Below are 15,377 nucleotides of genomic sequence, written 5' to 3'. Positions count from 1 at the left end.
TTTCTGGCGTTCCCTCGACAGTTGGGTACAGCGAAAGAAGCCACGCCTGCTTTTGTAACGTTTTGTACATCGAATGGAATCAAACAAAGAAAAAATGTAATAAGTCAACATATATATGCATGCTTTACGCGCACGGGGCGGTGCGTCGCTGTTCACGTAGCGATTCTTGTACGATTATCCAATACCGCCCCATACTCCTCGTATGCGCCGAGCTAGTTGAATATCACGCTGCATTATCGTAACGCGCTTAGCATGGATCGCACAAAGATTGGCGTCCTCAAATAGATGTACAAGATATGCCTCTGTTGCTTCTTGCAGAGCCAAAATCGCAGAGCTTTGCCAACGAAGGCCCACCGCGCTAGCACTCGAATCGTAGTTCTCTTCGATAAATTCATCTGCCACCTCACGAACAACTCGCGCAAATGGTAATTTAGATATCAACAAATCAGTTGACCGCTGATACCTCCGAATTTCGCGTAGCGCCACAGTACCGGGTTTGTATCTTCGTTTCTTTTCTTGCGCAACTGGATAAGCTAGATATTTGTAAGAGAATCTTAGACGTACGGTATGCAGATGCATATTCTCGGTGAATATGTTGTCTTAAAGACATGGTCGCAACCTAGTGTATGATGTATTTTTGTTACGAGATCAACACATCCCTAATTTTGCTTTTCGGGGGGAGAGGGCTGGCAAAGCGAGCTCGTATCCCGACACGCGTCCTTTGTTAGACGAAAGATGCATTTTATTGGGAAATTTATAACCAATAGAATTTGGTAATTAAACAGTCGTAGAGGGCCAAGAACATGGTTTCTTGAAAAATGCAAAAGTGGCATATTCTCACACGCTCTCTTCTCAAGGGGAACCAAAATTCCATGCTCAGCGTTAACATATAATGAACATTCTAATATTTACGATGATCATGAGGCAATCACATGTAGAACAGGGGTTTAGTCTATGATCATGATAATAAAAAGAGATGGGGCATTGCGTTTGTTTGCGTATAGGCAAGATTATTTTTTACATAGGAACACTCAGTTTTTGGAGGGTATGTCGGTCTGTCACAGAGACCGGGGCAGGTCGGCCACGAACCCTGGAAGCAGGATACATGCCAGATGCAGAGCGATCGACACGATCCAGCGCCGTAATGGGAGGGACTTTCGTGGAATTAGAGCGAAGACTAGCCAGTGCTTCCAACGTACCCTTCTCAGCCTCAGAGGTTCGTGCCGTCGAGCATAGAGAAGGAAGCAACGGTCTTTCGGGATTGGGTGCATACGAGGGAATAGAAAAGTAGGTTCTAGAAGGAATTGGTACAACACGTTGCGATTCATAAAACGACGACGATGAAGGATAGGCGACCGACGCCAAGTCGTACGCTGGCGACCAACCCCTTGACGTGGCGAATTGGGGTGGACATGGAGAGATAGGACGAATATCATATCGGAACCGCTTTGGTAGAGGTTCATCCGAATATATGTTCATACGCTGAGGCCGAGCATAGCGCATATCTGAAGCAAACTGAGCCGCTGGCTGTGCGCGCCAATTCAGAGGAACTAATGTCCTAGCATTATCACGATCATCCACCGTAGCAAGGGACTCTTCATCCGAGGACATCCGCTTCAAAGGGACCGCTGCCTCCGGTAAAGAAACTTCACGCGAGCGCTGCGATTTCATGATATGCTTCGGTAGAAAATCAGACTCTCGATTGATCCACTCTCCATATTCTTGATCATCAACTTGCACATTCCACGAATCGATGCCAGTTCCGGTAATTCTAGGGTCTGTACTCACCCGTTGCAAGGAGCCTGACTTGATGTCATCCTTGTTAAAATACGAAATAACATGGAGTTTACGGTTGGACGACGTCCGAATACTAAAGGACTGCTTGACGAGACCCTCAGACTTGTACAGGTTGGAACGCGGTCCATCCTTGGAGGTGTCGGAGTTCTTTTTCCGGACTTCGAGCTCGCGATATGTTAGAAAACAACCGCTGACACGACTAGCACTCCAGCAGCGGCCGTCAGTCCATCTCCTCATGCCTGCTTCACGTTCATCCCACACGAACACTGCTCCAGAACGAATCAGAGACGCGCGTTCATCATCCAACAGACGCCGAGAAATACGACGTGGTGGAGGCCCAAGGTTCGGATTTCTGACATTGTCTGGAAGGTCACAGGCCGCAAGGAGTAGAATCGCATCAGCGGGCGATTTGATGTAGCCCACATAAGTGGGTCGTCGTTCACCGCTGCTCGAGAATTCAATGATATTCTTGGAAGGATACAATGGTGATGAGTCCCATGTTGCTACTTCGCCAATATGTGACACTCCATGTGTATCGTATGTTGCGCTAGACGGACAGGGCTGATGATCCGTTTCCTCTTGCACATATTCAGTTTTCGTTAAACCTTGCATGTTCCGGCTTGTACGCCTACTTCAAGCAGTTTCAACTAACAAATGAGCAGTAAAGGGGGCAAGTTAACCACGGAGTAGTGGGTACATGTAACGGAAGGGAATGCTGGTAGAGGAGATAGGTAGTGATAAACTTCCACGCAAACTTTCTTCATCATTTTGATTTGACTTTGTCATTTCAGGCACACTGGGTCGACATAAACTTTTTTTCTGATCATGCAAGTTCGGACCAAAATCGCTTTCCTGGCATTTGCCCAACACTCGCATCCATGCCCCAAAGTTTTGTTTACTTTGGGTTTCGCTAAGGTCCACTTTTCGGGCAACCCAAATTCAACCTCCAAAGCGAAGTTTCGGAATCCGTGCGAATCAACATCGACTTTCAAATTCGCACAGCAAAGAGGATTTGTCCCTATTCGTTCATAAAATCAAGAGATTACCTAACGTACCTCAGAATGCATACGGGTGAACTAGTTTATTATTCATCATGTGGCATGTACGTGGCCCTGATCCATACTTGCAACGTGCTGCGCTGTGCATCTATAAACCAAGTTAACCGTCCAAACAACTCCGCGCTCCACACTCGTTTTGTAGCCTATCGTACGCTTTCCTAGCTGTAACTGTTGTACCAAAACAGTAAACGGTCCTTATACTCGGATCCAATTAAATTCGTTTCCCTGCACAATCTTATTAGCGAATCTGCACAGGGAAACTAAGATAATGTTAACCTCGTTTGACCCTTAGGCTATGCGCAGGCGTGATTAACCGGTTGTTAACCGAACCGTTTCTATTCTGCCTTGCTGGACATCGACGCCATCCCAAGGATGTCGTTTGTTGCAGGCGCCGTCGCACCTGCCTTGTTGAGTGCCGTGATGGTGGCCTTAGCTCATGCTGCCCCAGCCTCACTCAACGCAACCCTTCAACACTTTAATGAACCGGTGCCCGAAGGCTATGCAGCGATCGTGCCCAATGAGAGGCTCAACGCAAACTCATACACGCCTTACGGAAGGAACCAAAAGGTGTCGGACGAAGGTAAATATATTTTTCAGGTTTTTCCCGGTACAAGAGTGCCGGTGTCGTCTCTTGTTTGCGTTTTAATACCGTTCGCGTTTCTACTCTTTGTCTCAGCCTCATATATAATCGCAAGGATTTTCTGGAGCCCTATGTTTAGCTCCATCAACAGCACGCTCTCAGACCGTGAAAAGGCATTCCAGAATGTGCGTCTTGTTGGTATCAGAGATGAAGAAAAGGACGATGAGAAGGCCATTTCCACGCCAGAACATGTTAGTGAACCAATGACTATGTCATCGCAAAACAGCAAGGACACAGAAATTTGCAAGCAAGGCTTGTCGTCTGAGGTGCCGGCGTCAGAACCTGCGCGTGAGTCATCGAAGAGCAAGGGCAAAGATGCGAATGAGATCTCAGGTCCTATTGTTCCTGTGCTTCGGAATGACGACCTGCTTGACGATGAAAGTATTGTCTCTGATGCAGAGGATTCGGAAGACCATCCTGAAGACTACGCTGACGAGCTCTCTCACTTTAACTTGCAAAATCAACAAGCGGCTGCAGATGCGGCTCCATCTTATGAAGCTGCGAATCAGCCTCATCCGAGTCAGGAAACCCCGTCGGCTGTGGTTGAGCCAACTGCTAACCCTGTTCTCACTGAAGATAAGGTCCAGCATCAGCCTATGGAGGCCTCTCCACTGCCAAATGATGCACCGAAACCCGAGCCTGCTATTATGGGAAGTGCTTGTCTCCCTGGTGATACAGATATGCAGGCTTCTCGGCACGGTGCATATTCGGGTGCTGCAGAGCAAAGCGAACAAAATTCGATGTTGCCTTGAATCTTTGAAATCGACCGTTACTTTGACAAGCATCTTCCGCTTAACAAGTTGGTAAATACATCGTTACCCTATATTCTTAACCCTAATTGTTTCGACCTACAGTCGCATTTCTTTTTCACTTCGTACAGATTTAAACACATTTCTTTGTGGTAGTAGTTGCAAGGGTCATACGCGGATAGAGCGGGTCCTTGTTTTGAGACTGCCGTCGATAGCGTGAACGTTGACCTGACATGATTGGGATCCCACACGTGGAGCACACTCAGCACAAGCTCCACTGACGCTATTGAACCGATGCATGCATGAAAGTGGACAGCGCGGCTGTTTGGTCACGTGAACGTTAGGAAGCCTCTAGTCACCAGATATGCATCCGCTACCAAGCGTTGCGAGCGATCGTTGTCAATAGGAAGATGACCGGCGTGTCAGCGAAGTCTCTCGCAGCGCTGAATGCATTGCGGTGCCAGATTTTCGGCAATGTCTATAACCAGAGCAATACGCGTACAGGAGCAAAATACCTAAAGAAGGCACTCGTTGGTGATTCTATGCTCAAATACTACCCGCCTCAATTCAAGCTCTCGACGATCTTTGCCGGAGAACCAGCGTTTGGAAAGCTTGTACACCCCAGGGAAACGCAAAGGTGGGCTGATGTGGAACGGAAGCGGGCAATCGGAAAGGGTCCACCAAAGAAGGGTACGTATATATCGTGTCAATATATCCCACTAACCAAGCAGGTGATGGAAGACGCGCAAGCATGAAGGGCAAGAAGAAGTAACTACTCACGCATCAATGAACATGCGCATGTCGTTCGTGTTTCTACGCGAAAAAAAGTATATTCACTATACCAGGAAGAAGTTAAACAAGGAAAACAACCTAAACATGCGGGACATGGGAACAATACAACCAAAATCAAATACATCTTGCTATGCGCAATTATGCGTCTGACGATGGCAGCTTTCTTTTTTTCATGCTGTTTGGCAGGGCCGACACAGCGGCAGGGTCAATCTTATTTGCAGCCGACTTGCGAGCAGACTGCGCGAGAAACATGTCCATAATCACAATTGCAGCCATAGACTCGACAATGGGGACGGCTCTGGGCACGACACATGGGTCATGGCGACCGCGGTTTTCCAACACAGCCTGCTCTCCATCGTAGCGAGCTGTGTTTTGCTCTTGAGAGATGGTGGCCGGCGGCTTGAATGCCACGCTGCATTATGGGGTTAGTGCACAAAGACGCAGGGTACGCACCGAAAGTAGATATGTTCTCCATTGGTGATACCACCTTGGATACCTCCGCTCCAGTTGGTCGATGTGCCAAGAGATCCATCTGGCTTTCCGACAAATGGGTCATTGTGCTTACTTCCAGGAACACAAGTGCCACGGAATCCGGACCCAATCTCAAAGCCTTTGGTCGCTGGTATACTCAGCATAGCGTGTGCAAGCTTCGCTTCCATCTTATCAAACGATGGTTCACCCAGACCAACAGGGACGTTGCGAATGACACAGGTCACTGTGCCTCCTATAGAATCGTTTTTTTCTTTTGCTTCCATGATACGCTGTGAGAGTCAAATAAGGGACGGAGCGAGGCATGGGGGTCGGGAAAGCATGGGTGTCAGCTCCCCTTGGTTTCAAGCTTATACGCACCGCACGCATTTTTTCCGCTGTGGTAGCGTCTGGACAACGAACATTCTCCCTGTCGACCTGATCGCGTGTGACGTTGTTCAAAAGCTCCAGATAATCATTCCTGAGGGGCGTTTCATCATCGTCCGCATCGTACGTAGATAGGCCGACATGGCCCACTGACGACACGAAAGCCACGATCTCAATACCAAGCACATCCGTCAAATACTTCTCTGCCAATGCACCTGCGGCGACACGACCGATCGTTTCACGCGCGCTACTTCGTCCACCGCCGCTACTTGCCTTTACATTGTACTTCTCCAAGTACGTATAATCGGCGTGACTAGGCCGAGGAATGGCATCGAGCTTCACGTCCGTATAGTCATGCGGGCGCTGGTCTTGGTTGCGTACCATCATAGCAACGGGTGTACCGAGTGTGACCCCTTTTTCCGTACCGGACAAAATCTCGACTTTGTCCTTCTCGTCGCGCGGTGTGGTGAGTGAGCTCTGGCCGGGGCGTCGGCGAGTGAGTTGTCGCTGAATGTCCTGCTCGCTAACAGCAAGACCAGGCGGAATACCATCCACTATGCACCCAACAGCCTTGCAATGTGACTCTCCAAATGTGGAAACACGATAAGTACTGCCGAACGTCGACATGATGGCTCTCAAGGACAAGTGAACGAACAATAATGTCTTCGCTAACTCACTAAACGCGTCGTTTCCCACATTAGATAAACTCGACTAGGGACAGAAATCAGCAACCACGCCACAACTCAGCTTCCTATGGAGGCGTGTACTCGGAGAGGTGGCTCGCCCGTGAAATGGCTTCACGCTCCATTTCGACTCATGTCCTCGAGATATTGTGACAGCTTCAGCGCACCCGCGCGAAGTTTATCCAGACCGTTCTGCACATCTGGATTTGACATGAATTTTCGATAATACGCTCGTGCAGATGCCTCCAAGTCAGAGAAGTCGTCACTTTGTGCAGGCACATCATCTTCCTCCTCTTCGTCCCGACCGAAATACTGATTTGACGATATGGATGTCTGACCTTGGAAATTTGCAAGACGTGCTTGCGTTTCTGCGGAGAGATTAGGATCGTAGCCGCCTCGTTGGAAATATTGGTCACTCGAGATAGATTTTTGGGATGCAAAGTTCTGGCGCGCATAGTTCGATTCGTTTGCATCGGTTGGTGAGGTGGTCGATTTGGTCTGCAACGATGCATTCGTACGTGCCTGAGCAAGTCCAAGACGCTGGAATCCCATGCCCAAACGATCCACGCCAGCATTATTCTTCAAATTGGCGGCACCCTTGCCCTTCGATAGAGATGCTTTGACCGGGGCTGAAGTTGTTCCAGGCACGCCATTGGAACCCTCGAGACTCTCGGCATTCAATGTCTGGGCTTGTGTTGCTGGTGGTGTTTTCGTCGCCGTGTCTGCATCTGCCAAAGCCTGCGCCTCTTTCGCGGCTTGTGCAGCTTTTTCCTGCTCCATTTTCAGACGTTGCTCAGCCTCGTCAAAGTTAACGGGCACGCTGGTTTTACGCACGCCGAGGCCTAATTTCGTAGGTCGTGCACCCAAAGCAGTACCGCCGCTAGAGCGCACAGCACCTAGCGTACTTGCGGGACGGGCCTTGGCACGCAAAGATGCAGATGAGACCGGACGCGGCACAGCAGCAGGAGTGGAAGTAGCAGCAGATGACGGGGGCTTTGGCTGCGTTGTCTCGTTCATGGGGACCGCCGTGGCACCGGCATCTACATCTGCAATAGGAGGGGCTGGAACCTCTTGACTCGTTGCTGGAGCTGTTGTAGTAGGTGTTATCGCTGAGTCCCACTCATCAAAAAAGTCCATGTCGTCTGAAGTGGTCTTGCTCCCTCCTCCCTTAGCGGCGCCGGCGGAGGAAGAGGAAGAAGCGCCTGACACAGCAAATGCAGAGCGAACACCAAGGGGTCCAGCATCCTGTGCAGCACGACGATGTAGCTCTTCCTTATACTTCTGAGCCACAGTGGACGTATACTTGTGTCTTCCCCTCTGTTGAAGGCGCCAACAATGCATTTGGCACCGGGGAAAAGCCAAAAAAGTCACTAGCCGCACCATTTCCACCTACTTTCATTAGGCGAAGCTGCTGCCAAGTCCATGAGTCAAGATTCGTTGATCGAACAAACGTGATGTGCACGCCCATGTTCCGGTGAACAGACGAGCAATCGAGACAAATATAGACAGCAAATGTAGCACTAGCCCATGTTGGGTTTTTCGCACCACAGTCAAAGCACACCTTGTTCAGCTTATGCGCATTCTTGAAACTCTTGAAAATTTCTGCAATCTGCTCCCTCGGTGGTCCTGGTGCCGCCATCGTCAATTGTCACGCTGCGGTAGTGGTGGCACGGTCTTGATAACACTGAGGGGAAGCTCGGAATTGGAAGCACGAAATAATTGTCCACACCCAAACTGCGTGGGTCCCTCCCTCAGCCTGCATGTTTGTTTCTGTTGTTGGCAGATGATGACGAGTTACATGAATTTCCTAGTAGGTTCTTCGTAACAAGTCTGAGTAACAGACTCACTGGCTCGTCTTGTCGCCGCACAGCAGATCATTCTTTGGGCGCACATAATTGCTCGTTAACCCCGACTTCACAACTACATGTCTTTACGGGGTTCCGCACCCAACGCGGCAAGTGCTGCACATCCTATGAGCTCAGGGTACGTATTGATTGTATTTGCATGCGTTCTTATGTGCCAAGTCGAACCACATCTGAAACATCGGGCCCGTCGATGAGCTTTGGAGGTGCTGGAACCATGTCAGCAGCGCATCCTGGCTATGCCTCGGTGGCCATGTCCAATCCGTCCGGACTGGATCTAGCTGATTTTCCAGCACTCGGTTCACAAGGGTCCCAGCATACCAGTGCAAGTGGGACAAACTCAGGACATATGTTTTCGTCTTACGCAAGTCAAGTTGGCACCGGTGTCTCAAATTCCGCAATGATGATGTCTCGAGGGGGGGGTGGTACTGCTAGCGGTACTAGCACTAATGCACCCGTTCCTTTTTCCCAAGAAGAGTTTCCCACGCTGAATCGTGCACATACAACACAGGACTCACGAAGCGCACAAAGCGGAAATGTCTCGCTTGGCACTGACCATGGCACACCCTGGCATGCTGACCAGCATCAACAACAGCCCCCACAACCCCAGTCTCGACAAACGTTTGCTCAAGAACTCCGAAAACAAACTATTCATACACCAACCTCACCGGCCCCTGCAGCGGGGCCGGCAAATCCTTCCGCTCGTGCACCTAATATGTGGGTTCAACCACCTCAGGGCACACAACTGCGAAATGCGATGAGTCGCGCTGACCTTGCACGCATGTCGCATGAGGCAGCACTACGTGCTGATAACAGCGGGGCAAGCGTTGAAGGTGCTCCGTCGCTGGACATTCCTGCGCTGACATCCAGCCATGACACTGTGCAACAGCAGCAGCAACATCGTCACCACCGCCCAGCTGCCATGTATGGTGCTGGCGGAGAGGTCGTGCATCTGCCTGTTCAGCAGGTTCTTACTTCGCCTGTGGATCGATTCGGCCTTGTTGGTCTCGTGAATTTGATCAAGACACAGGATCCCGACGTGGCCATGTTAAGTATGGGCAGCAATTTGCAAGCACTTGGAATGAACCTTGATGCAACTGATCCACTTTCTGCATCTTTTGTCACCCCATGGACGCAGGATCCAATTGTGGCATCGTCGCAAGTGGAACCTGCGTATCAGCTGCCAAGCTGCTACCATGTGCAACCGCCCCCCGCCCAAACAAAAGTCGCAAGCTTTAGTGACGAAACTTTGTTCTTCATATTTTACTCTACGCCTCGTGATGCACTTCAGGAAATGGCAGCACAGGAACTATATGCACGGAACTGGAGATACCATAAGGGCCTGCATTTGTGGCTCACCAAAGATCCAAACACGGAGCCATTGCAAAAGACTCCTACATACGAACGCGGCGCGTATGTGTTCTTTGACCCAGGTTCTTGGGACAAGGTTTCGAAAAACTTTGTGTTAATGTATGAAATGCTCGAGGAAAAGCCCACGTCTCAAAGCATGCTCGCAGCTGCATCGGCAATTCACGCAGGAGCCCCGTCGCAGCTTCCTACAACCGCTGGTGGAAAGTCCTCCCATCCTTCGCAGTCTGTGGCTGTAACGCGTGGATCATCTTTGTCGCCACCGAACCAGGCATCACCACAGCCTTCGTATTCATAGACTAGTTATCCATAGTCTTGCGAAGGCAATCCAACCAAAAAAGGAAAATATGCAATAATGGTCAATACAAACGATACGTGAGCAAAGATAGGATGCTAATGGAAGCAAGGTGAAAGATGTACACAGGAATGAATGAGGAGCGTGGATTCGCATGAATACATTCTCGTTGAGACCTCAGATCACGCCACCGACTCATTGAAAAGTCATAATGACACCGAGAATGAATGAGAGAACAGCAGCTAGAGGGGTAGGGTAGATATCTTGAGCACCATCGCCCAAGCCCACGCCATGAGCAGTTTGTAGCGCGCCAGGATCAGGCTGCAGTTGGCTTGCTGCGGGTCCATGGCCATGATCTAAGAGACTCTTCGAAATGGAGGTGTTCGGCGAACCATGCATGGTAGACTGTGGTACCATATATGTGAAAGTATAATTGCCTGGTGCCTCTGTTGGGCCCTTATCATTAATGGTTGTGGTGCTTGGATTTGGGACTGTTGAGTATGTAGTCACCGGCGTGAACGTTTTCTTGGGTGTGTAGTAATCATTACTGACGCTTGTCACAGGAGTGAAGCCTATCTGATTCGACTGGGCATAAACAGTAGGCAACAAGAACATGCAAGCAAGTATGCATGCGTACAGACTCGACTGCATGGCTACGGATAAGTCTAACAATACGCTTGTCACACTTGATGTATATTCGCAATTGAACATAATTGCAAATCTACCCTGTGATGCGATCTATACGTAGATGTGGAGGGAATAAGCGCAAGGAGGGTTCAAGATCACTTGGACACCATGTACCTGAATGTCGAAAATGGAACAAAATTTGACAATAATTGAATATCATGTGGTGAGGGCAAGAGCGAAAGCAACGGCCAACGACCCAACCAAATAGATAAATGTATACATATATATCACACAGACAGCGCTTGAATATAGAGCAAAAGGGATCAACAAGGAAAAAAAAAAAACTGATTTGCCAACATGGCCATCGCTTTCATTGCCAAAGACCATCGCCACTCGCGCCTTCAGGAGCAGCCGTATAGCTAAAGCCAGCAAATTGCTCTTGGACCGCAGCACTAATCATATGTCCGTCTTCGACAACACTATCCAGCGCAGGCTCGCTTGTGAACTCAGGATCAAAGTTGGACGTGTCAAAAGCAGAGACAACACCAGGTTTGAAAGGTGGTTGGACTTTTTTTGCTAGGAGCAGTCCCCAATCGATGTATTTGGTGAAGAATGGATGGTTGCGAATATCTGCCGCACCACCAGGTGGCGACCCCAGACGCACCGACGTATCGCGCTGCAAAAGACCTTTCAGCAGATCTCGCGCGTCTTCGCGAACGTCTGGCGGGAATGTAAGAGGCTCACGGAGGATTTTCCTGTACATTTCATTGACATCTTCGGAGTAAAAGGGCGGCAGTCCTGTGAGCATTTCATAAAGCAAAACGCCCAAAGTCCACCAGTCCACGGCCTTTGTATAGCCACGACCTAGGAGCAGTTCAGGCGCAAGATACTCAGGTGTGCCACAAAACGTGTGCGTCGTTTCTTTGTCACCCATATTAAGTTTGCATAGGCCAAAATCACACAATGCTATGTGGCCGGTATAGTCGAGCAAAATGTTTTCAGGCTTCAGATCACGGTAGATTACATTGAAGCTGTGCAAATGCTCCAGAGCACAGAAAAGCTCGGCTGCGTAAAAGCGTGAGCGAGCCTCGCTAAAGCGGCCCTCACGCTGAAGGTGATGGAAAAGTTCGCCGCCATTCACAAATGCAAGTCCCAAGTATAGCTTATCTGGGCTTTGGAATGAGAACTTGAGTGGCACGATAAACGGACAGTTGACTTGGGCAAGGACCGTTCGCTCCGCAAGTGTATGTGTCACTTCAGATCGTGAGATAATATGTGCTTTCCGGATAATTTTCAGGGCATATATGCGCGATGTATCGCGCTTGCGGACTTGCATCACTTTTCCGAAGCTGCCCTTGCCAATCACTTTGAGCAATTCAAATGATTCAATGTTCAGCGAGGTGCCAACCTGAGACTTGAACGCCATCTGTACACGTATTTCGCCTGTCCCACCATGCAGTGGAAGCCATGTATCGAGCGTACGTGTCTGATCAAATGAAGGCACAAACTTGGCCATGCCTAGGTATACGTCATTGCCGCCCATGAGTTCGGTAGCGCTCGGTCTCGCATCACCACTCGTCTTGCTGGGATCGAGGGCCAATCTCTGTGTCGACAACCCGTCTCTTTTTTTTGGCTCGACCATTTCGGCCCGCAAGTATAAATGCAGCGTGACTTCGCCTTTGCGAGACACATCAAAGTTCGCAGTGAATTGCCACTGCGGTGTCTCAAGAGTGCCTCCAGACGCGAGGATCAGCACCTCATTCTTGTCGAATTCTAAAACCACATAAGGAAGACTCATCTGACGGTATCGTAACATGGCTTTAGACGAGGTGCTCGAGCTTGATGGAGGCGTTTGTTCATGTGGAATGGATATACCGGGCGGAAGCGAAAGTCCCCGTGCATTGACCACACTCACTGTCAGCATATCTGATCTGGACGTATTCATTCCAGCTACTGTGATTGGTGGTGGCTTGAGCGACATCTCTGCTGACGTCGATCCCGCCATCGCGCGAGCGCTTGGCGCACCTAGCTTTGGTTGTGAGTGTGGTGCAAATGGACTGGAACCACTGGGATCGGCCAAGTGTAGATTCGATTTTTCGTCATTATTTGAGGGAGATGACGATGATGATGATGAGCTGAAATTGAATGGAAAGACGCCACCTTCTTTCAGTTTCTTCCCGAGTCTCCAGGACATGACGCTGGGCTTGCACCCCTGATATGGATGGAATCTGACACCTCTACAAGTGTTGGTCCCGGCTCGTTACCTGACATCTGCTTTGTCAGCATTGTCAGAGACACACATTCGCGTCAGCACAATTTTTCGGTTGAACTGGCCCAGAGAAGTTGAGCAGCATCAAAAAATATTCTTCTTCCACCCCCTCTTCAATGGAGCGCGAGGACCCAAATGTTTTTGACTGGTAACGCAATTTTTTCCCTCTTGCCATGGCGGACGAGCTGGATGCGAATGCCGTGCGCGGGAAAATTACTCTTGTACGTGGTTCAGAGCTGTCAAACTTGAGCATCGTTTCTAACTAAATTAGCTGCCTGGACATGATACCGAATTCACATCTGTTACATTTTGCATTATGGATGAGGACCACACGATCGGCAATGCCCTTCGATACATGCTTATGAAAGAGTACGTATGGATTGCATGGCATCGATACAAGAACCACTCGAAGCTCCAAAGATTCTACTGTATTGTCCTGAGACCTAAAGGTCATGAGGGTGTATTACAAACAAATGGAATTCTTCGTTTATGAGGGGTGGTCGGGAACGGTTTCTTGTTTCGCGAATGCCTAATGGCGTCTGAGTGCCGGACATCGTGAAAGATCAAAGTATTGACCATACATGACAGTCCACGAGTCGAGTTTTGTGGATACACGTATGTTGGGGAACTGAAAGCAAAACCTCTCTTACGCGTTCAGGCTGCCACACCCTTCAGAGAACAAAATTCATATGCGAGTCCAGATGTATGGTATGTATCAGCTCGTTCCCTCGTCTTTTTCTTTTTCTTCTTCCTTCCACTCTTGATTTATTTCCGGGATGAGATTTTTACGTTGACTCGAGCCCTGTTGGGCCATGTGGGTTTCACATGTATACGCAAACCAATTGTTCCTCCTGACTTTTTCTTCGCCTATATTCCCGACCGTCTCAACTATCGCGAAAAAAATCCCGTGCTTACACCCGTGCAGAGCAAACGACCACGGCAATCTCGGCCGTGCGCGACGCGTTGGACAATTTAGATCAGCTTTTTGGCACGATCGAGGATACCTACCGTACGAGTCTGACGTCCTCCGGCATTGAGCGTGAACCTGCCCCGACCTCAGGAGCGTCAAGTCGAAAGGAATTCTCTGCATAACTGAATGTATTATAGATGTAGACCTAAGAGATCACTGCGACCATCTTGCCAATATTCTGGTTCGCTGTCATGGCATCATGTGCGGATTTGATATCGTGCCAATCCCACACCTTGTGCAAGATCGTCCGCAACGTATTTTGACCACTGGACTCACCAGGCTGTGCGCCACGGACAAGTGCATCAACACAGCCGAGCCGAGCAAAGTCGCGCGCTACGTCGGATTGGTACTCGATCGAGCGGCTTCGGAGGGTACTTCCTTCGATGCGCAGACGCTTCATGAGCAGGGGTAGGATGTTCGATCCTTCCGGCAGCTTGAAGCCACCCATGACTGCCTGGAGTGTCATTCGCCCATCGAGACGAAGTGAGGCAAGATTGCTGTTGAAATAAGATGCGCCAATGAAGTCCATAATCACATCGACGCCCTTGCCATTTGTGGCCCGCTTAAGTTGATCCGCCCAGTCTTCTGTCTTGTAATTGAAGCCGTCTGTGGCTCCCAGCTGCTTGCATCGTTCAATTTTCTCTGGTGTACCAGCTGTAACGTAGACATGGCGTGCACCAAGGAACTTGGCCAGCTGAATAGCGGCAAGGCCCACACCAGATGCACCTGCATGGATCAACACATCTTCGCCATGTTTGAGTGATGACAGTGTATGCAGAGCTTGGAACGCTGACATGTACGCTTCTGGAATAGACGCAGCCTGCTCCCAGCTCATACTCGCGTCTTTCTTCCATGTCATCGATGCAGGCACAGTCACATACTCCGCATATGCGCCACCATGTGTAAGGCCAAAGACCGGATCACCTACTTTCAGTTGTGTGGCTGTACCAGGGCTGCCATTGCCGTCATACGTCTCAGCCACCTCACCGCTAAATTCGACACCAAGGATCTTGCTTGCTCCGGGTGGCACCGGATAGTGTCCTTCCCGCTGTAGAAGGTCCATTCGGTTCAGGCCAAACGCCCGCACTTTCACAAGTACATGGGGCGTCGTGACGTGCATCGGTAATTTAGGCGTCTGCACCTGTCCTATGCGCAATGCACTCGAAGGACCTGTTTCATTTTCAATCACAACAGCACGCATCATTTCTGGCACAGAGGATACTTTCGACGTCGAGTGCATTCTTGAAGTGTTCAGTAGTCCCCTACTAATGCACGTCCTTTGAAGATACATTCAAGTTGAGCGGTTGAATCCTCGATCGATGACAAACGCCACTTCGGGATTTTACTTAGAAGTGCTTACGTTGCCGTTGCATGCCCACAAAAGCGACCCCACACGGTTGTTACTAGGTATG

The 15,377-nt window shown here is 49.6% G+C and overlaps 8 protein-coding genes across 8 annotated transcripts; 2 read left to right on the top strand and 6 right to left on the bottom strand.

The window, feature by feature from the left end:
* Positions 1-174: 174 nt before the first annotated feature.
* MGL_1171 (uncharacterized protein) lies at positions 175-610 on the bottom strand (the record flags this gene model as incomplete). The annotated part of the gene is made up of 2 exons (XM_001731851.1): positions 175-524; positions 565-610. The coding sequence occupies 2 exons, from the start codon at positions 608-610 to the stop codon at positions 175-177; spliced, it is 396 nt and encodes a 131-aa protein (XP_001731903.1).
* A 407-nt stretch (positions 611-1,017) lies between these two features.
* MGL_1170 (uncharacterized protein) lies at positions 1,018-2,409 on the bottom strand (the record flags this gene model as incomplete). The annotated part of the gene is made up of 1 exon (XM_001731850.1): positions 1,018-2,409. The coding sequence occupies one exon, from the start codon at positions 2,407-2,409 to the stop codon at positions 1,018-1,020; it is 1,392 nt and encodes a 463-aa protein (XP_001731902.1).
* An 818-nt stretch (positions 2,410-3,227) lies between these two features.
* On the top strand, positions 3,228-4,247 carry MGL_1169 (uncharacterized protein; the record flags this gene model as incomplete). The annotated part of the gene is made up of 1 exon (XM_001731849.1): positions 3,228-4,247. One exon carries the CDS (start codon positions 3,228-3,230, stop codon positions 4,245-4,247), a length of 1,020 nt encoding a protein of 339 aa, XP_001731901.1.
* A 927-nt stretch (positions 4,248-5,174) lies between these two features.
* On the bottom strand, positions 5,175-6,518 carry MGL_1168 (uncharacterized protein; the record flags this gene model as incomplete). The annotated part of the gene is made up of 3 exons (XM_001731848.1): positions 5,175-5,448; positions 5,490-5,797; positions 5,886-6,518. 3 exons carry the CDS (start codon positions 6,516-6,518, stop codon positions 5,175-5,177), a joined length of 1,215 nt encoding a protein of 404 aa, XP_001731900.1.
* Positions 6,519-6,688: 170 nt separating this feature from the next.
* Positions 6,689-7,957, bottom strand: MGL_1167 (uncharacterized protein; the record flags this gene model as incomplete). The annotated part of the gene is made up of 1 exon (XM_001731847.1): positions 6,689-7,957. One exon carries the CDS (start codon positions 7,955-7,957, stop codon positions 6,689-6,691), a length of 1,269 nt encoding a protein of 422 aa, XP_001731899.1.
* Positions 7,958-9,193: 1,236 nt separating this feature from the next.
* Positions 9,194-10,102, top strand: MGL_1166 (uncharacterized protein; the record flags this gene model as incomplete). The annotated part of the gene is made up of 1 exon (XM_001731846.1): positions 9,194-10,102. One exon carries the CDS (start codon positions 9,194-9,196, stop codon positions 10,100-10,102), a length of 909 nt encoding a protein of 302 aa, XP_001731898.1.
* Positions 10,103-11,096: 994 nt separating this feature from the next.
* On the bottom strand, positions 11,097-12,524 carry MGL_1165 (uncharacterized protein; the record flags this gene model as incomplete). The annotated part of the gene is made up of 1 exon (XM_001731845.1): positions 11,097-12,524. The coding sequence occupies one exon, from the start codon at positions 12,522-12,524 to the stop codon at positions 11,097-11,099; it is 1,428 nt and encodes a 475-aa protein (XP_001731897.1).
* A 1,586-nt stretch (positions 12,525-14,110) lies between these two features.
* On the bottom strand, positions 14,111-15,205 carry MGL_1164 (uncharacterized protein; the record flags this gene model as incomplete). The annotated part of the gene is made up of 1 exon (XM_001731844.1): positions 14,111-15,205. The coding sequence occupies one exon, from the start codon at positions 15,203-15,205 to the stop codon at positions 14,111-14,113; it is 1,095 nt and encodes a 364-aa protein (XP_001731896.1).
* Between the last annotated feature and the right edge of the window lie 172 nt (positions 15,206-15,377).

Source organism: Malassezia globosa, assembly GCF_000181695.2.
Source record: "Malassezia globosa CBS 7966 chromosome Unknown mgl_sf_2.1, whole genome shotgun sequence".
In the NCBI taxonomy this organism is placed as follows: Eukaryota; Fungi; Basidiomycota; class Malasseziomycetes; order Malasseziales; family Malasseziaceae; genus Malassezia; species Malassezia globosa.
Note: the sequence above shows the minus strand (reverse complement) of the source record. Positions and strands in the feature narration are given on the sequence as shown.